At 42.9% G+C, this 20,197-nt stretch overlaps 2 protein-coding genes across 4 annotated transcripts; one reads left to right on the top strand and one right to left on the bottom strand.

Moving 5' to 3' along the window:
- Positions 1–1,969: 1,969 nt before the first annotated feature.
- get3.S (guided entry of tail-anchored proteins factor 3, ATPase S homeolog) lies at positions 1,970–12,170 on the bottom strand. 2 transcript variants are annotated; one of them, XM_018239515.2, is made up of 7 exons: positions 11,987–12,170; positions 7,143–7,290; positions 5,412–5,560; positions 5,081–5,231; positions 3,764–3,871; positions 3,277–3,474; positions 1,970–2,661 (listed from the first exon to the last, which is right to left on the bottom strand). In XM_018239515.2, exons 1-7 carry the CDS (start codon positions 12,016–12,018, stop codon positions 2,530–2,532), a joined length of 918 nt encoding a protein of 305 aa, XP_018095004.1. In that variant the 5' UTR covers positions 12,019–12,170; the 3' UTR covers positions 1,970–2,529.
- A 296-nt stretch (positions 12,171–12,466) lies between these two features.
- On the top strand, positions 12,467–19,804 carry trir.S (telomerase RNA component interacting RNase S homeolog). Of its 2 annotated transcripts, none has more exons than XM_018239643.2 (3): positions 12,467–13,110; positions 15,612–15,692; positions 18,873–19,804. In XM_018239643.2, exons 1-3 carry the CDS (start codon positions 12,754–12,756, stop codon positions 18,978–18,980), a joined length of 546 nt encoding a protein of 181 aa, XP_018095132.1. In that variant the 5' UTR covers positions 12,467–12,753; the 3' UTR covers positions 18,981–19,804. The 2 variants fall into 2 exon arrangements, with proteins under 2 accessions (XP_018095132.1, XP_018095131.1); XM_018239642.2 differs by having other exon boundaries at positions 12,467–13,144; positions 15,547–15,692.
- Positions 19,805–20,197: the final 393 nt, after the last annotated feature.

Raw genomic sequence — 20,197 nt, 5'->3', positions numbered from 1 at the left:
TGAAGCAAAATGGGACAGAATCACCCGTCACCAGGGGAGTAACTACAGAGGGGGCCCAGGAGGTATAGGGGCCCCATAAGGCCTAATACATATACAACCTCTAGACATTTTGGTGGACAGCTCAACCTCTAGACATTTTGGTGGCCGGCAGATTTTTGCCCCAAAATTGTCTGAAATTGAGTAAAGTCACCGGAAAATGTTTAAGAGTGACGGGAGACTGGAGTACAGAGCCCAAAATCTGGTAACTCCCGACTTCTGCACAAGTCAGTCCCATTGCATGCTGGGTATTGTAGTCTTACATTACACTTGGCAAATTGTTAAACAAAAACCACATTACCCAACATGCATCGGGAGACGCAGGCTTGGCACATTAGGGCAAAGCACAGACCAGCCAAAGGCTCAAAAAGTAGCCCAAATCCGCACCTTGGCTAGTTTGTACTTTCAAAACCTGCCTGGGCTTTAAATTAGCTGGAAAAGCCAGCCTGGCAACCCTGGCTCAGCCAATCACAACACCGCCCTCTAGTACCGCTTCCCATCATGCATTGCAAGGACGCAAGATGGCAGCTGTGAGTGTTGATCCCACTTGCTTTGGAAACATGCGGCTCCTGGTCCAGCCCAGGTGTAGGCCACATTACTGGGGCTTGTTCCCAGCGAGGGCCCAGCAATGGGAGTATAGTGGTTGTTCATTGGCTCAGAGCATTTCCCCCGGACACCTTGCTTTCCACTTCCTGTCCGTCCTTGTGCTGTGCCCCGGCCTTACTGTACTGACGGACTTTGTGTCACAAGCGGAGGAATCTGTTCTATTGGAGGAGCCGGCGCTGAAGAGAAAACGTTACGAGAGTGGCCACTGGGATGAGGTGAGAGCTGGAGTAGAGAGAGTAGTCTTTGGCCTAACAAAAATCATCATTACCAATTGATATTGCTCATTAAAGGGATTGTTCACCTTTAAATTAACTGTCAGTATGATGTAAAGAGTGATATTCTGAGACAATTTGCAATTGGTTTTCATTTTTTATGTGTTGTTTTTTTTAGTTATTTAGCTTTTTATTCAGCGGCTCTCCAGTTTGTAGTTTCAGCAATCTGGTTGCTAGGATCCAAATTCCCCTAGCAACTATGCATTGATTTGAATAAGAGACTGGAATATAAATAGGAGAGGCCTGAATAGAAAGATGAGTAATAAAAGAAATAGTAATAACAATACATTTGTAGCCTTAAGGAGGATTGCTGGGCAGAATTTCCTTCTCACAAAGGTTCCCTCTACCTGTATTGTATGCGTGTCCCTCTGTATATCAGATTGTAAGTTCTGCAGGGAAGGGTTCCCTTTTTCCAACGGTTCCCTCTACCCGTGTTGTATCTGTGTCCCTCTGTATATTCGAGTGTAAACTCTGCAGGGCAGGATTTCCCTCTCCCAAAGGTTCCCTCTACCTGAATTGTATGCGTGTCCCTCTGTATATCAGATTGTAAGCTCTGCAGGGAAGGGTTCCCTTTTTCCAACGGTTCCCTCTACCTGCATTGTATGTGTGTCCCTCTGTATATCAGATTGTAAGCTCTGCAGAGCAGGGTTCCCTTCTTCCAATGGTTCCCTCTCTCTGTATATTAGAGTGTAAGTTCTGCTGGGTAGGATTCCCTTCTCACAATGGTTCCCTCTACCTGTATTATATCTATACCCTTTTGTATATTAGAGTGTAAGCTCTGCAGGGCAGGATTTAACGCACAGTATGAACAATAATGGCTAGCAGAGGGTTGGTTTCACTAGGATGTTGCTGATGTTACTCTATCTAGCAGCTAATATACAGGTAGGTGAATTCATTGTGCTACTTAGTGGCTCCATTTATTTCGGGGGTCAGAGGAGTGTAAGTTTCTAGGCAAGTCACTGCAGCTCCAAAATTGCACAAGTATTAATGAAACTAACGTTATATGTAACCCCCCACGATGGCAGAATACATAGAAAATAATGTTGACTCTTAAATCAAGTGTTTTAGAAACAGTTTAATTTAATTTAATAACTGCTCTGCACCCCTGCGTCCTGTAGGTGCAAATGAAATACATTTGGGGCAGTCATGCTCAGATCTTACACATACAGCGACTATTGGGGGAGTTTAGACAATACAGATATGGTGGGGGGTTAGAAGATGCAGGACAAAGACTGCCAGAAACAGAGGGTCTCTAACACTCCATACACTGCTGAACTAACAACTCCGAGCTGCCGCTGGGGATGCCGGGAGTTAAGGGATTAGTTCAGCAAAGGCTGGAGACCCCAAGAGACTGCCAGGCACAAAGAGAGACTGCCAAGGAAAATCAGCTTTAAACTGAGACAACAGAAATAGAACAAAAGAGAGGGAGAGGCTTAAAAATGTCGGGTCCCCTAAATCCAGTTATAATAAATAGACAATTAGGAGTTATATGGTTGGGGTGCTGGTCAGAGAGCCCCCCTCATCTGTGAGTAGTGGTTTGTAGCCCGACCGACTCTTCTCTTCAAACTGCTGTAGCTTTTCTGGAAGGTTATTCCCCCTGTCCCGGACTCCATTCTTACTTCCCACTGGGGGGTTTGTAGGGTTCCAACAGGAGCTTAGAGAAGGTGTTTACGTTTTCTACCCCTCGAACTTCATGAGGAAGAAGAGGAAGCTTCGCAATGTGGAAATCTTCATAGAGATCCTCCATCTGTTACAAAGAAAACAAGTCAGACTCCATGTCCCATAGTTCCCTCCTGTCTGTGTCACTGTATCACCCTGCAGTGGGAGGGACAGACTCATGTCCCATAGTTCCCTCCTGTCTGTGTCACTGTATCACCCTGCAGTGGGAGGGACAGACTCATGTCCCATAGTTCCCTCCTGTCTGTGTCACTGTATCACCCTGCAGTGGGAGGGACAGACTCATGTCCCATAGTTCCCTCCTGTCTGTGTCACTGTATCACCCTGCAGTGGGAGGGACAGACTCATGTCCCATAGTTCCCTCCTGTCTGTGTCACTGTATCACCCTGCAGTGGGAGGGACAGACTCATGTCCCATAGTTCCCTCCTGTCTGTCTCACTGTATCACCCTGCAGTGGGAGGGACAGACTCATGTCCCATAGTTCCCTCCTGTCTGTGTCACTGTATCACCCTGCAGTGGGAGGGACAGACTCATGTCCCATAGTTCCCTCCTGTCTGTGTCACTGTATCACCCTGCAGTGGGAGGGACAGACTCATGTCCCATAGTTCCCTCCTGTCTGTGTCACTGTATCACCCTGCAGTGGGAGGGACAGACTGCATCATTAATTTAAGAAATCGTTTCTCACCTGGTCGAGGTACTTCGACTGGATCTTGTGTCTGGCCTCACACATTCTGCACGGCTTCTCTGGGTCAGGAAACACCAGCTGATTCACTATGATATTGTGAGTGTCTATGCTGCACTTGGCCAGCTCCTGGATCAAACGCTCTGTCTCGTACAGTGATAAGAACTCAGCGATACACACGCAGATGAACGTGGTCTGCTCCTGCGCTCAGGAAACAACAATTCCATTGTTAGACACAAGTTGTAAAAGGAGTACAGAAAGTAGGACTAAAGCCGAATCCGTGGATCTCCTGATGGTTTTAAAACAAACCCGTGAGCTAGAAATGAATGGGGCATTTGTATCCTCACAATATAATACATATACTTGTGAATGGAACGGCAATGTATAATGGTATGAGGATACAAATGTAAGTGTAAAGTGTATGACAGAGATCCATGGACTCCGGCTCTCTATCTTCTATGGAGAAACAATACAAGTTGTGAATAGTCACCGGATCCTTGAACTGCTCGCTGACAGACCGGATAACTGGAAGAGTCTCTTCTAACTTGGAAGCCAACTGATCCGCGTTCATATCACCAAGTCCGAGCATGTTGCACATCTGTAGGAGAGCGGCACAGGCATCAAGAGGGAACACAAGGACAATGTCACAGAGAAATTAATTAAAGGAATATTAGGAGGGGGGAAAAGGAAGTTCTTCTTAAAGGAGAAGGAAAGCTACGGAGACATTTTATTGCCAATAGATTAGCCACAATAGTGCAAGCTAGAATGCTATATTTATTCTGTAGAATGTTTTACCATACCTGAGTAAAAAGCTCTAGAAGCTCTCTGTTTGTTTAGGATAGGAGCTGTAGTATAAACATGGTGTGACATCACTTCCTGCCTGAGTCTCTTCCTGCTCTGGGCTCAGATTACAGTAGAGAAGGGAGGGGGGTGGGGAAGAGGAGCAAACTGAGCATGCTCTTGCCCAGGGCAATGAGGTTTAAGCTGAAAACAGGAAGTCTGATACAGAAGCCCATGAGTACACAATAGAAGGAAAGAAATGCTGTGTTTCTTTTGACAGGGGACTCAGAGCAGCATTACTTTGGGGGCTTACTGGTATATTAAGGTGGACCTTTCTGATAAGGCTTACTTAGTTTTAACCTTTCCTTCTCCTTTAATTACTGAAGGGTCAAGGGATGTAAAATCACTAAGAGAACTGATATGGGAGAGTATCCTTTATTAATATAGTACCAAAGATTATACATCAGTCCCTGCCCCAGTCAAGCTCTCTCAGTTCTATAGAGAATAAGTAAACCTTTAAAATAAGTGAGTGTAAAATTGATGAGGGGCTATTCTAAATACTTTTGTAATTTACATTCTTTATTTATTTTGTTTTTATTCCAAGACATTAAGTGATACATGTGCTGTTAATATGAATGAATTTTGTTACAACTTTCTAGGAAAGATTTGAGAAAGGTTTCTAATTGTTTTCCTAAGCAGAAGAACATCAGAGCAGCCTCTTTCTTTCTCCTGACAACTTCCTTGACTACTTGGTGGTCAGACTGGTGGGAAACTGACCAGCAGGTGTATTAACATGTATTAACAGTACATGTATCCCTTAATATCTTGGAATTAAAACAAAATAAATAATGAATGTAAATGACAAAAGTGCTTAGAATAGCCCCCTCATCAATTTTACATTCACTTTTTTTTTAAGGTTTACTTATCCAATAAGGAGCCAATCAAAGGTCCTTCCTCCAAGAGCAATGAATGAGCTGTATCTGGATGCCTCTAGTTTACACACAAGCTGCTTTTTCGGGCATCTCACCTGTGATATAAAAGGGCTGATCTGGTTCTTGATCTGCATGAGCCGCCCCAGGCCTCGCTCTACGATGGTTGGGAAGTTGAGCAGACGCAAGGTGTGTCCCGTGGGAGCCGTGTCAAAGACAACCACAGAGAAATTCATCCCTTTCACCAGCCTGCAGGTACAGTGGAATGATTTAATACGGATAGTTTTCTCATATAAACAAAGGTACATATGTGTTGGCAATTATGCACACGTGGATGGGACGTGTAAAATATGGTCTTCATTTGCTTCCAATACAAGGGGGGGCCATTCCTACTTACACTCCATGTCTGCGTCACCCTTCAGTGCTCACCTCATCACTTCAGCATAACTCATGGCTTCATCAATCCCTGGGAAAGCGCTCATTGCTTCCTGCATCATCTTCTTTCCCATACTCAGCATGTTGTCCTCCTCGAATATTTCATCAGGGAGCTCCGCCACCCCCAGACTGGGGTCAATTTCCTGCACAACAAACCCACTCGGGTCAGTGACCGGAACAAAGGATAAACTGTAGCAGATTTCTCATAGGTGGTGCCTAATGATGTCAATTGTGTTTCCCACTAAAAATATGAAGGTATTAAAAGTCACTGAGGGGTTTTGTGGCCATATAAAGGCACAAGGCTGCAAATAGATTATAGTATCCTTATCATTTACAGTAGGGGGTACATTATACCTTATAATACATTAGTGATACTCAGAGTTCCCTGTATAACTCAGCCTGCAGCCTTGTGTCTTTATATGGTCACAGAACAACCCCTCAGTGACTTCTAATATCCTTATCATTTACAGTAGGGGGTACATTATCCCTTATAATACATGAGTGATACTCAGAGTTCCCTGTATAACTCAGCCTGCAGCCTTGTGCCTTTATATGGTCAAAGACCCCTCAGTGACTTCTAATATCCTTATCATTTACAGTAGGGGGTACATTATCCCTTATAATACATGAGTAATACTCAGAGTTCCCTGTATAACTCAGCCTGCAGCCTTGTGTCTTTATATGGTCACAGAACAACCCCTCAGTGACTTCTAATATCCTTATCATTTACAGTAGGGGGTACATTATCCCTTATAATACATGAGTGATACTCAAGAGTTCCCTGTATAACTCAGCCTGCAGCCTTGTGCCTTTATATGGTCACAGACCCCTCAGTGACTTCTAATATCCTTATCATTTACAGTAGGGGGTACATTATCCCTTATAATACATGAGTAATACTCAGAGTTCCCTGTATAACTCAGCCTGCAGCCTTGTGCCTTTATATGGTCACAGAACAACCCCTCAGTGACTTCTAATATCCTTATCATTTACAGTAGGGGGTACATTATCCCTTATAATAAATGAGTGATACTCAGAGATGCATTACTATCTATATACAATATATCACAAAGATAAATATGTATAAATGTAGTGGCAAGATATTTACAAATATATTATTTCTTTTCATCTTGTGTATTTCCCCATACTAACATCCCCTTACCCTAAAAAAAAAAACATAGGATAATGTAAATACAAACATTCAATGACAAGCAAAAATAAAAGATAAATACGTATGCTGCCATGGCTTAAGGGTCGGTCCACACGATCAGATTCGGGGAGATTTAGTCACCTGGCGACTAATCGCCTCTTCTTCTGAGATTGTCGCCCAGATGAAGAGGTGATTAGTCACCAGGCGACTAAATCTCCCCGAATCTGCAAGTGTGGACTGACCCTTAAACAGCTAGCTCTTGGGATAAGGCTATTACACAATTTTGGATTCGGCCGAACCCTGATTCCTTCGCAAGAGATTTGGCCGAATACTGAACCAAATTCGAATTTGCATATGCAAATTAAGGGTGGGAAGGGAAACCACTTTTTTTTTTTTAATTCCTCGTTTTTTGATAAAAAGTCACGTGATTTTCCTCCCCACCCCTAATTTGCATATGCAAATTCGGATTCGGTTCGGCCAGGCAGAAAGATTCGGCCGAATCGGAATCCTGCTGAAAAAGGCCGAATCCCAAACCATATCCAGGATTCGGTGCATCCCTACTTGGGATCACTCACCATAGCAAAAAGGTTGTCATAGCCACGGACTTTTGTAGGGACCTTGGAGAACTTCTGGTCGAAGGCATCGGAGATATTGTGAGCAGGGTCTGTGGAGATGATGAGAACGCTGTCCCGTACCAGCGAAAGCTGCACTGCCAAACTGCAACTGAAATGGACAAGGACAACAATAATAGAGGAGAAAGACAGAACAATCACTAGGGAAAGACACCAGGACAACATTATTCGGGTAATAAAAAAGTCCTTCTTAAAATGAATTGCCTTTTGAAAAAGCGAATTGCGAAACGTACGTCAGGGCAACTCCTTGTTTTATCTTAAAGGGATACTGTCATGGGGGAAAAAAAAAAGTTTTTCAAAATGAATCAGTTAATAGTGCTGCTCCAGCAGAATTCTGCGCTGAAATCCATTTCTCAAAAGAGCAAACAGATTTTTTTATATTCAATTTTGAAATCTGACATGGGGCTAGACATTTTGTCAATTTCCCAGCTGCCCCTGGTCATGTGACTTGTGCTCTGATAAACTTCAATCACTCTTTACTGCTGTACTGCAAGTTGGAGTGATATCACCCCCAGTGGCGTAACTAGATATTACTGGGCCCCACAGCAAATTATTTTTCAGGCCCCCAAAATGTTTTGGCATTGACTTGTTTCTCCAATATTTATTGAAATTTTATATGAATTAGGGCCTCATGGGGCCCCTATACCTCCTGGGCCCCCCTGCACCCGCCGGGTCTGCTTCCTCTATAGTTACGCCCCTGATCACCCCCTCCCTTCCCCCAGCAGCCTAACAACAGAACAATGGGAAGGTAACCAGATAACAGCTCCCTAACACAAGATAACAGCTGCCTGGTAGATCTAAGAACAACACTCAATAGTAAAATCCAGGTCCCACTGTGACACATTCAGTTACATTGAGAAGGAAAAACAGCAGCCTGCCAGAAAGCATTTCTCTCCTAAAGTGCAGGCACAAGTCACATGACTTGGGGCAGCTGGGAAATCGACAAAATATCTAGCCCCATGTCAGATTTCAAAATTGAATATAAAAAAATCTGTTTGCTCTTTTGAGAAATGGATTTCAGTGCAGAATTCTGCTGGAGCAGCACTATTAACTGATTCATTTTAAAAAAAAACATGTTTTCCGATGACAGGATCCCTTTAACTCACTTTATCTTGAAAATAAGCAACATTGTGTATTTTCCACAATTCATATAACCTGGTGTCATCAGCTTATCCTTGAGACTTACAACAAAGTATCAAGTTGGCTACTTAAAGCAGATAAGGTTGCTCGTTTAATTTTACACAATGAATAGAAACTAAGTAACGATTATCACTGTGACAGATATTTAGGGATGTGTGTATTAAATATAAGGGGTCTGGTAAATCTGATACAGTCACAAACAAGGTTCTTTTCTTTCTTTTTAAAGGGGACCCGTCACCCTAAAAAAAATTCCAAATATTATTTTATCACATTAGTCAAGCAAAATGAACTTAAATTACACTATATAAATTATTTGAATCTTGCTTCCTTCAGTCTGGGGATTCATAATTATAACAAGCAGGCAGGAGCCATTTTGTGGACAGTGTTATTAAGACAAGTCTTGTATCATCTCAGAATCTTGTTTGTGCACCAGAATGAGGGACCTGATGTCCATCCCCATGTCCTGGTTACACAATTAAATGGTGAAGAGAATGGGGGGAATGTGGGGAGAGCAGTGACATGTAGGAAGTGCTGAATGGAAAGTGAAAGTAATTGTCTGCCTAAGGCATAGAGGAGGGGCAGGCAATATTTGATTGACAGCTGAGATGTTTAAATGAGCTTACAACAGCTATGAATTCTTTTAATAAAAAATAGAAATTGGACTTCATGTTTAATTTGAAAAGGACTTTTATTATACAGATTTTTGTGTCTGGATGACAGGTCCACTTAATCGAATACCACTGAAGAGTCTGAATATCTATCTATTTTAAAAGTTAATTTTCTTTTCTGAATAAAACTTTTTAAAATGAACATGAAACCCACATTATTATTTTTTTTTATTAAAACATCTATACCTGTTATAAACTAATTTAAAAAATCTCAGCTGTCAATCATATGTTGCCTGCCCCGCCCCTATGCCTCAAGCATAATTACTTTCACTTTCTGTTCTGCACTTTCTGGATATAATTGTTCTCCCCACATTCCCCCTCCTTCCTTACCATGTAATTGTGGAGCCAGTGCATGGGGATGTGCAGCAGGCGCCCCATTCTGGTGCAGAAACAAGATTTTGGAAAAATACAAGGCTTTCCTTAATAACAGTGTTTACAAAATGGCTGCTGCCTGCTTGCTGTGATTGTGAATTCCAAAACTCAAAGAAACAAGATTAAAAGGGCTGATATAGTGGAAATGAAGCGTATTTTGCTTGACTAACATCATATGGAGGATTTGAAATTATTTCTTATGGTGACAGGTGCCCTTTAAAAAGGTATTACTCCAGATGGCCAATCAGAGTGAAGTTCTGCTTGTGAGGTCACCAATGGAGAGTAATCGTTCATTCCTTGCATGACCACCACAAGTACATATACACTACTGTATATAGAAGTAGCAAAATCCTAGTAACCCCCTAATGCTATGGGTGGGGCATAATGACTGCCCCTAGACTAAAGGTCCCCACAGGTGTAACCATTGACAGATTTGAGGCCCTGGAAGTACAGTCTCATTAAAGGCACAAAAATACCCTGTAACTTCTCTAAAGGGTAACTAATGCCTCCATGCCTCTAATGGATTATATTTATAGATGTTTTTATTAATAATATGGATGCAGCGAATCCAGGCTTCCGTTCAGAATTCGGCCTTTTCTAGCAGGATTAGGATCCGGCCGAATCCTTGTACCTGGCCGAACCGAATTCGCACTGCTAATTAGGGGCAGGTAGGGAAATCACGTGACTTTTCATCACATAAGAAGAATTTTTTCCACTTTTAACCTTTCCTGGCCCTAATTTGCATATGCAAATTAAGATTTGGATTCGGTTTGGTATTCGGCCAAAAAGGAATCCGTGCATCCCTAATTGAAGGGGTGGTTCACCTTAAGGGCTCTTACACACGGCCGTTCCGACCTGCGCTCCCCTGCGTTCCGTTTGTTGGCGTTCAGCCGCAGGGGAGCGCAGGAATAGACGCAAGTAATGATTTGAAATGGGGCTGTACTCACTCAGGCGCGTGTAGGCGCCGAACGCAGGAAAAATGCAGCATGTTGCGTCTGAACCTGCGTTCGGCGCCTACACGCGCCTGAGTGAGTACAGCCCCATTTCAAATCACTACTTGCGTCTATTCCTGCGCTCCCCTGCGGCTGAACGCCAACAAACGGAACGCAGGGGAGCGCAGGTCGGAACGGCCGTGTGTAAGAGCCCTTAAGGTAACTTTTAGTAGGTTATAGAATGGCCAAGCCTAAACAACTTTTCGATTGGTTTTGATTATTCTTTTTATAGTTTTATAATTATTTGCCTTTTGCCTCTGCAGCTTTCAAATGGGCGTCGCTGACCCCTTATGAAAAGTAAACGTTCTGTAAGGCTACAAATATATTGTTATTGCTAATTTGTAGGGATGCACCAAATCCATTATTTTGGATTTGGCCGAAACCCCAGAATCCTTCACGAAGGATTCGGCCAATACCGAACCGAATTCGAATCCGGGGTGGGAAAGGGGAAAACATATTTTACTTCCGTGTTTTGTGACAAAAAGTCACGCGATTTTCCTCTCTGCAACTAATTTGCATATGCAAATTAGGATTTGGTTCGGCCGGACAGAAGGATTCGGCTGAATCCGAATCCTGCTGAAAAAGGCCGAATCCCGAACCGAATCCTGGATTCGGTGCATCCGTACTAATTTGTATTACTCCTCTTTCTATTCAGCCTCTCCGATTCATTTTACAAATCAATGCATGGTTGCTAGGGGAATTTGAATCCTAGCAACCACGTTGCTGAAATTGCAAACTGGAGAGCTGCTGAATAAAACGCTAAATAACCCAAAAAAACACAAATAATAAAAAATTAAAACCAATTGTAGATCGTCTCAGAATATCCCTCTGTACATCATACTGACCGTTATTTTAAGTAGGAACAACCCCTTTAAAAGTCTAACGCCAAACTAGATCCAAACCCTTCTTCTGCGCCAGAATAGTACCGAATAGAATAGTTTGACATTCCCAATACGCAGCCAGTGTTTTTCGTTTGTTTCCCAGTTATATATATGCGCTTCAGCTTTGATTCGGCCTATCCTACAAGAAACAGCTTGGATTTGGCGCAATCCCGATGGAATCAGAAAGAAAACATTCAGCTACATGTGCAAGGGGAGATCTAGTCAACTGCAGCCAATGACAGGAAAGCAGGGGAGGGACAAGAAGTCTCCTCAGGGGCAGGACTGACTTATCTGGAGCTCTGGGCTCTACCACTGGTTGTGGGGAGGACGTGGTTTCCTCTAGGCATCAGTATGGAAATGTCTGAGCTAAAGTCTTGCACGAGGAGCCCCGGACAGTCTCAGAGACTCGGAGTTGACATGATCTAGTCCCCAAGGCCGTGTGTCAATATGACGGAGCAACCCCGCACTCAGCTCTCATTTGGTTCAGCCCGCTGACATCCCCCCATGGTTTTTCTTTTATTAGTTCTACCCATGTGTCTTCCCCCCATCCTATAGTCTTGGTTCGGCCCAATATCTCACCTACAGGTCGTCTTGCCCACTCCTCCCTTTCCTCCCACGAAGATCCACCTGAGGGAGCGCTGATCTATCACGTTACTCAGAGTCGGCTCTAAAGGCTCCACGTCAGGCGCATCTTCGAACTCATCATCTACCGGCGCAGCCATCTTCCAACTTACTCACGTGACCAAACAGCTTCCGCCCCCTCCATCAGACAGGCACACTCACAGTCACACGCCCCATTGGCTCTCCGCACCAGCTGACTGGTTCTGGCACAATAGTGACGTCCTTGTTGTTAGGAGCGGTCTATTCGCGGATTCCTCCTGTATCTGTGGTAAAGGTACTGTGATTTGCGGAAAATCTAGCCGTGATGTTTCCTTATTGGCCAACACGAACGCTCATCAATGTCAATGCAACGCCCCTGCCAGCTTTGTTCTCCGCCTATCAGATTGATGCAAATCAGTGTTTGTATCCCAATTGGGTCACGTTTCTGTCAATCATCTTCCCAGATTTCTAATTGGTCATCACGTGTCCCATACACCTCGCGTACCTGTCGCTTTCAATTGACGTCATTTTGCTTGTTTATGCGCCCTATTATTGCTAGCTTCTGATTGGCGATTCTTTCAGAGCTTGGGCTATTTTAGAGACTCCGCCTTAGCAGGTTTTTATTGGTTTAAATTATACCACCCGGCTCAAATATTGGCTCGTTCTACTGTCAGTTACCAACGTTACCCGCCCTCGATCGGGTTCTTCCTGCAAGGCATAACGAAGCGCCATTTTGAAAACAGAAAAAAACGAATTTCCCGCCTCACAGACGCTAGTATCAAGTATCTTTGCCACGTGTCTGTTGGGCGTCCCCATGGGGCGTTAGGGTGAGTTTATGTGGAAAGGGAGGTAGGACGCTCCTGGTTTCCTACAGACTTTTCGGCCCTTCGTATTTTTCAAGATGGCGGAGGCTCAGCGAGAGGTAACGGAGGGAAACAGCGAGGCTGAGGCAGTGGAAGTCCCGGCGCGACATAAAGAGACAATAAAGATGGCGGCTCCTCGTGTAACGGGGAAGGGGGAAGGTTTGGTATCCGCAGCTCACACTGGGCCCTCGCCTACACCTTCCCCACGGCCCAGCCCGGCCCTGACCAGCGGGGTTAACCTGTTCGCCAACGACGGCAGCTTCATGGAGCTTTTTAAGAAGCAGATGGAGGCGAAGGCGGGTGAGAGCAGCAGCAGTAAGGCCGGTTCCGCGGGGGAGGAGCAGAAGGAGGCGGAGAAGAGCGCAGAGCCAGACAAGAGGAGGCCTATTAGCATTGTAAGGACCCGGGGGATCATGAGAACATCTCTGGGTAACACACAGCGGCTGTTTAGGGTTACACGTGAATCAAGGGACGAGCATGAGCCGTAAGCTCCCCCCACACCTTATGATTAGAACATTTAACCTTTCATCATAAATAGTTACAACTAGTATGCCCAAAGTCTTACTCACAACTATACCCCTCAAACAATGTAGGTCTCTGTAAAAAGATATTGCATAAAACAGCTCATATGTAAAACCCTGCTTCAGGTAAATAAACCATTTCATAATAATATACTTTTCTAGTAGTATGTGCCATTGGGTAATCATAAATAAATAGAAAACTGCTATTTTAAAAATAAGGGCCGCCCCCTGGGATCATACGATTCACACAAACATACCAAAGAAACTATACTTGTTAGGTCACATGAGCCAATTAACAGACAGATTTCTGTCTTTGGCTTCCACACTTCTTCCTGTTACAGTTAGAGCTGCAGTATTTCTGGTCAGGTGATCTCTTCCTGTTACAGTTAGAGCTGCAGTATTTCTGGTCAGGTGATCTCTTCCTGTTACAGTTAGAGCTGCAGTATTTCTGGTCAGGTGATCTCTTCCTGGTACAGTTAGAGCTGCAGTATTTCTGGGCAGCTGATCTCTGAGGCAGTACACAGACCATGACAAAATGGTGGTTCAAGGCAAGGGATTTAAAAGGGAAATATTTACTTGTATTCCAGTTTGATAAGAATATGCTACTTAATATGTTATATCTGTTGCTCAAGTATTGATTTTGGGGGTATCGTTTTCCTTTAAAAAGAGATTGGGAGAAAAAGCTGTGCAAACTCAAAAGCCCCCAGCTTCTAGATAGAATGTAGATAATGCAATTATAACTGGATAACTGATCTCAGTTAGTGCTTTTACCTGCTCGGTTTAAAATGCAGTTACGGGGTTTATCGGTGTTGCGGGAATGTAACCTTATCCAGGTTCATATTTGAAGGTATTGAGGAGGTGATAGAACGATATATACATAGGAGTGTTGGCAACAGATAGTTCATATCAAATTAAGTACAATTATAAATTTACAATTGTTTTAAAATATAGCATTTGATCCCTTTTTGTGGGGTGCTAAGCCTCCCTCAATCTTTGTTCTTCCCCCAGTCCCGCAGCCAGTGTTACAGCTAACTAGATACTGACATAAGTAACCAGTCCTACACATTAGCTTTTAGTATGATGTAGAGAGTGATAGTCTGAGATAATTTGCAATTGGTTTTTGAGTTATTTAGCTTTTTATTCAGCAGCTCTCCAATTTGTAATATCAACCATATGGTTGCTAGGGTCCAAATGACCATAGCAACCATGCACTGATATGAATAAGAGACTGAGACATGAATAAGAGAACATTTGAATAGACAAGTTGAAAAAAAAAAGTATCAATAAGAATAAATTTTTAGACTTCTAGAGCATTTTCTTTTTAGATGGGGTCAGTAACTCCCATCTGAAAGCTGGAAAAAGTCAGAAGAAGGCTAATAATTTAAAAACTATATAAAATAAACAATTAAGACCAATTGAAAAGTTGCTTTGAATTAGCAATTCTATATCATACTAAAAGTTAACTTAAAGGTGAACCGCCCCTTTCACCAAACCGTCTGGGGTAGTGGGTGGTATAAACCATTTCAAGGCAGCAGCCTGAAGGCATGTTTAGGGGCTGATTTGGAGAGAATGCCTGTTTGATAGTTTAGGTAATCAGAAAGCTCAGACTTTTTTAGCGCAGGGGTTTATTCCATAGTTATTCTTCAAACTAATACTGATTGAATCATCAATGTTTTCATTTAACTTTGTTGGACCTTCCAGAGAGACTTGTTCAATATAAGTGCAGTGAATTGGGCCTTTGCCTAACATACAAGTTGCCTATTGTTTTAATCATGAAAATTAATGGATTTGGCCATTTTTTCAGATAAACAGGGAAACTGAAGCTACGCCATTTTTGGTCCTTGCAAGTTATATAAATAACCAGTGTGCGGCTTCTTCTCTTCTCTCACCTTTCTTGTGACTGGTCTGTTTTGTGCACTGATGATTGAATTATCTGCCTTGCAAGGACTCAAGATGGTGTAGCTTCAATCTCCCTAATTAGCTCCCTAATTGTCAATGATTATCTGACACCCAACTGCTGCATGAAGAGAGAATGAAGAGAAACAGATGCTGAGAGAGGAATAGTGAAGATAAACTTGATTATTTCAGAAACAATGCAGAATATTTGATTGTATTTAGAAAGTTTCATTTCAGTATGAGGAAGCTTATATTACATTTTCGTGATTGTTCCCCTTTAATGTGCTGGTATAATGTAGTATAGCCCCCCCCAGGCCCTCTCTTGCTTAGAGGTTGACTTGTTTCTAGAGCAGTGCTGTCGGGGAGTATCACTTGCCTGTCTAACCCAGGCCTCCCTTATATTCTGTCATATAGAGGGACACAGAGAGGCTGCAAGGGCTCGTATAACGGTTGCAGTCTTCTGTCCCTTCCACCCCCAGGTGGGCAAGCGTAGAGGAGGGGCAAAGCTGGCCCTGAAGACTGGAATTGTAACCAAGAAGCCAAAGAATGAAGAAGACGACGTGAGTAGAACTATTTTTGATCTTTTTCTGTTACAACATAGTAATTGTCTGTCAATATGTAGAATATTATCTACATCCTTCTAACACTGTGTTAAGGTGGCCATACACGGGCAGATAAAACTGCCGATATTGGTCGTTTGGACCGATTTGACAGCTTATCTGCCCGTGTATGGGGGCTTTCGACGGGTCTTCCCGATCGATATCTGGCCACGATATCGATCGGCAAGGTTTGATTTTTGACCGACCCTCGGAGCCCCTTGGCACATTGTAATTCGATCGTTCGGCCATATGGCCGAACGTTCGAATTACCCCCGATATAGCCATGCTGTTTAGTGGCATATCGGGGAAAGATCCGCTCGTTTGGCGATGTCGCCAAACGAGCGGATCTTTGAGTCTATGGCCAGCTTTAAACCAACTGAGCAGAGATCTTTTGATTGGCAGTTCAGAATGGGGCTGAATATGTTTTTGCCTAATATTCCAAAACTTTTATTTTAACTTTGTTAAAGGAGAAGGAAAGGTGCTCTTTACTTGAGGTTGCCAAAAGTTAGGCACCCCAAAGTGATTATATATACACCCCGGTGCTCCTATCAGCAGAAAACTGCGGCCCAGGATTCTTCCACCGAGCACCACGGAGAAAAACAGAAAAAACAAACTTTAACAAAGAAGTCGCTATTTCTTTCTACTGTGCGTGCATCTGCCCCATGGAATTTGAAGAAGGAAGCCGAACGCTTGCTGGTTAGTTTATTAGCGATAAACTGCCTCTGTAGCTTTCCTTCTCCTTTAAAGGGAAACCTCAGTCTTATTAGACAATGGCTACCTTTTCTTATATGATGTGAACTTTATTTTGTGCTGGGTGTACTTTTTGGTATCCTTGTTCTGTGAATGGTTTGGTGTACCAGGGACATTACAAAACTTGCTGCTTGAGCCAATCAGTCGTCACCTGCTGCCAGTCTGGGGCTCATGTCCTGTACCAAGAAATATGTTGGGTTGAGGGTTTAAACCAAATAAATTGAATGAATCTAAAATAATAGCTGAATTAAGGGGTCTATGGGAGACAGCCATCCTGTAATTGGAAGCTTTCTGGATAACTGGTTTCTGGATAATGGATCCTATACCTGTACTATTAAATAGTATATGCTGTGGGGTTCTCGACCAGCCCAAGGCAACCACAGCCCTTTAGCAGTAAAGATCTGAGTCTCCAAAGATGCCCCAGTAGCTCCCCATCTTTTTTTCTGCTGATTCACCGCACATGCTCTGTGCTGCTGTCACTTACTGAGCTTTAAGGAATAAATCACTGCATAGAAAATGTAGAATCCAACCTAAAAGACTGGTTGTTGTTTCACTACCATCCTTAAAGGGGAACTCCGGCTTCCAAACCAAAACTAGATTAAGAGGCCCACATAACACAAAAACCCCTAACATACCCATCACAGTTACCTGTATGAATAAATGCCATTTTCTATGCTGAAATCCAGCTGTTTAACATTTCTTCTCTTTCTGCATCATTTCAAATCCTGGCCGGGAAGAAGAGACTAAACACTAATGTTGCAGCAACTTCTCCACAGTTTACAGACAGCATGCAGGACTACATAACCCACAATGCATTGCACTGGGATGTTCGTTTCCTTATTAAAATCACATGTGCAGGGAATTGTGGGGTTTGGAGGATGCAGGCTGAGGATAGATTGCTGTTGATACAAAGTAACAGTAGTCAGACAGCTCAGCAAAGTAGTCAGACAGATCAGCAGGAGAGCAGGGGGCTAGGCTTCGGGAACTGTCAGAAACCATTAAAAATCATGAAAAGTCTGCATATTTTTTAAATGATGTATATTGCAAAGTTGCTTGAAATTATGTTTACTTTTCAAAAAGGTTAACTTAAGTTGGCCATACACCAAATGAGCGGATCTTAACCCGATATGCCCACTAACGGCTAGGCGATATGGGATGAATCCGAACGCTTGGCCCTGGGGCCAAATAATCAGATTACAATATTACAAATGGGCTCCGACTGGTCGCAGGACCGCATCAACTAGCACCGCCGATTCAGTCCTGGATTGTACAAAAAAATCAAACTTGGCCGATTTTTGGCCTGATAACGATCGGGAAGATACTCCGGGTGCCCCCACACATGGGCAGATAAGATGTCGAATTGGTCTAAAGGACCGATATTGGCCGCTTTAATCTGCCCCGGTATGGCCACCTTTATGTTTTTGTGGAGTTCCCCTTTAAGCTGAATTGCTCACTAGTAGTGCAGAGCCCACTGAGCATGTGCAGTGCCACTGACACACAATATGCCAAACAAGATTGGGAGCTGCTGGGGACAACTCAAGGGCCTGGATAATTACTGGTATGGGGGGCTGTACAAGGCTGTAGTTCTCCTTTAAAGGGTTTGTTCACCTTCCAACAATTTGTTTCAGTTCAGTAGGTTTCTGATAGTTCACCAGGAATAAAGACTTTTTCCAATTACTTTCTATTTGTGACTGTGTAAAGTGTAATTTTTCACCTTCCTATGCCGCTCTGGGAAGGGGGCGGGGGTCGCCGACCCTGTAAACTGTTAAAACTTGATACATTTAGTTGATCCATTTCTTATGTTTGTCCCAGCTGAGCAGAATCCCTGAGTTTCATTACAGGCAGCTGTTAGACTTGATACAATAGTTGCTGATACTCCAGAGATGCTGCTGCAACTCAATGTTGCAAAATTGTAACAGTTCAGAATCTGCACCTGAATTACTGAGCTGCCAGACTCAAACACCAGAGACTGGGACATTTAATGATTTTAGGAAAACGGTAAAAAAATATATGTATAAAAAGTATTTGAAAAAAACTTATTTCTGGGGAACAATCTGAAAACAATTGAACTGTTTGGAAGGTGAACAAGCCCTTAAAAATGTGTCATAGAGTTTTACCTGTAACAAAAATGTTCAGACTGATGTGTTTCTAAATAAAAAACAAAGTCACAAATTCAGTATGTGTTTTTTTGTAAAATGGATTGTATAGCCTGTGGCAATGCAGTGTTGTATCTGGTGGAAATGATGCATCTATGTGTAAGCGCCTGATTAAGGGTGAGGGTTACTGTATTCATACTGTCTGATCCAGGGATACTACACTCAACTGCATTCTGTAGTGATCTCACTGATGTTGCTGGGGTTGTGCTGATCATGTTTTGTTTATTCCCATCAGGTTGCATCTAACAAAGGAGGGGCTTGGGCCCAATACATGGCGGAAGTGAAAAAGTACAAAGCCCACCAGTGCAGTGATGACGACAAAACGCGTCCGCTTGTTAAATAATAATTGGGGACAAGACTCGCACAAGCCTTCAGGGAGGCCCATTTCCCAAACCCTCGCAACTGTCATTTGTGGGCCCATGGTTTAAGGGTTTCCGGCAGACCCCAGCACCCCCACTTTATGCATTCTGGATACAGACAGTTTTTCCAAGAGGGAGAAAGGACTTTCCCCAAATAACCTTGAAGTCACAGTACTTGTGATTCCCAGGATAATCCTACATCAGCCTTTGCCTTCTTTTAAAGGGGTTGTTCACCTTTGATCTAACAGTTCGTATGATGTAGAGAGGGAGATTCTGATAATTTGCATTTGGTTTTCATGTTTTATTATTTTTGACTTATTCAGCTTTTTATTCAGCAGCTCTCCAGTTTGCAGTTGCAGCAATCTGGTTGCTAGGGTCCAAATTACCCTAACAACCATGCACTGATTTGACTAAGACACTGGAATATGAATTGGAGAGGCCTATGAGTAAAAGTAGCAATAACAATACATTTAGAGCCTTACAGAGGAAAGTGTCAGAAGGCAAATAATGAACAAAACTATAAAAAAAAAAAAAAATGAAGACCAATTGAAAAGTTGCTTAGAACCAGCCAACTTAATAAAAGATAACGTGAAGGTGAACCACCCCTTTAAGAATCAATGAAACCCACTGCCCCACTTGTTGCTGCTTAGCCTTGCAGCATAGATATCGTCCGCATTTTATTATTTTTTTTTTATATATTTTCTGTGTGTGAAGGGGGGGTGTATTTTCCCCTTTATATTTTGTAAAAACTGCAGTGTTCAGATAACTCAACATGTAGAATAATGTGCTATTAAACCAATATAACTTATTTGCTCATTTGGGGAACTATAGAAAGTGACGCCTGTCGCCCTCTTACACCTTACTGTAGTTATGTTCTCAAAGGGCTAGTTCACCTTTAAATTAACTATTAGTATGCAATTGCTTTGCATTACTTGTGGTTTGAGTTACAGTATTTCACTTTTTATTCAGCAGCTCTCCAGTTTACAATTTCAGTGATCTGGTCGCTAGTGTCAAGATTCCCCTAGCAACCATGCATTGATATGAATAAGAGACTGGAATATGAATGAGAGGGTTGAATAGAAAGATGAGTAATAAAAAGTAGCAGTAACAATACATTTGTAGCTTTAAAGAGCATTTGTTTTTATTAGGGATGCACTGAATCCAGGATTCGCTTTGGGTTCGGCCTTTTTCAGCAGGATTT

Source organism: Xenopus laevis, chromosome 3S (assembly GCF_017654675.1).
Source record: "Xenopus laevis strain J_2021 chromosome 3S, Xenopus_laevis_v10.1, whole genome shotgun sequence".
Taxonomy (NCBI): Eukaryota; Metazoa; Chordata; class Amphibia; order Anura; family Pipidae; genus Xenopus; species Xenopus laevis.
Note: the sequence above shows the minus strand (reverse complement) of the source record. Positions and strands in the feature narration are given on the sequence as shown.

Excerpts from the sequence above, each read along its gene's own strand:
- get3.S (XM_018239515.2), bottom strand. The coding sequence starts at position 12,018 with ATGGAGGGGGCGGAAGCTGTTTGGTCACGTGA. Across the intron at positions 5,232-5,411 it reads AGTTATGCTGAAGTGATGAG|GCTGGTGAAAGGGATGAATT; the intron begins GTGAGCACTGAA and ends CTGTACCTGCAG. Across the intron at positions 3,872-5,080 it reads TCAGCCCTTTTATATCACAG|ATGTGCAACATGCTCGGACT; the intron begins GTGAGATGCCCG and ends GCTCTCCTACAG.
- trir.S (XM_018239642.2), top strand. The coding sequence starts at position 12,754 with ATGGCGGAGGCTCAGCGAGAGGTAACGGAGGGAAACAGCGAGGCTGAG. Across the intron at positions 13,145-15,546 it reads GATCATGAGAACATCTCTGG|AGGGACACAGAGAGGCTGCA; the intron begins GTAACACACAGC and ends TCTGTCATATAG. Across the intron at positions 15,693-18,872 it reads CAAAGAATGAAGAAGACGAC|GTTGCATCTAACAAAGGAGG; the intron begins GTGAGTAGAACT and ends TATTCCCATCAG.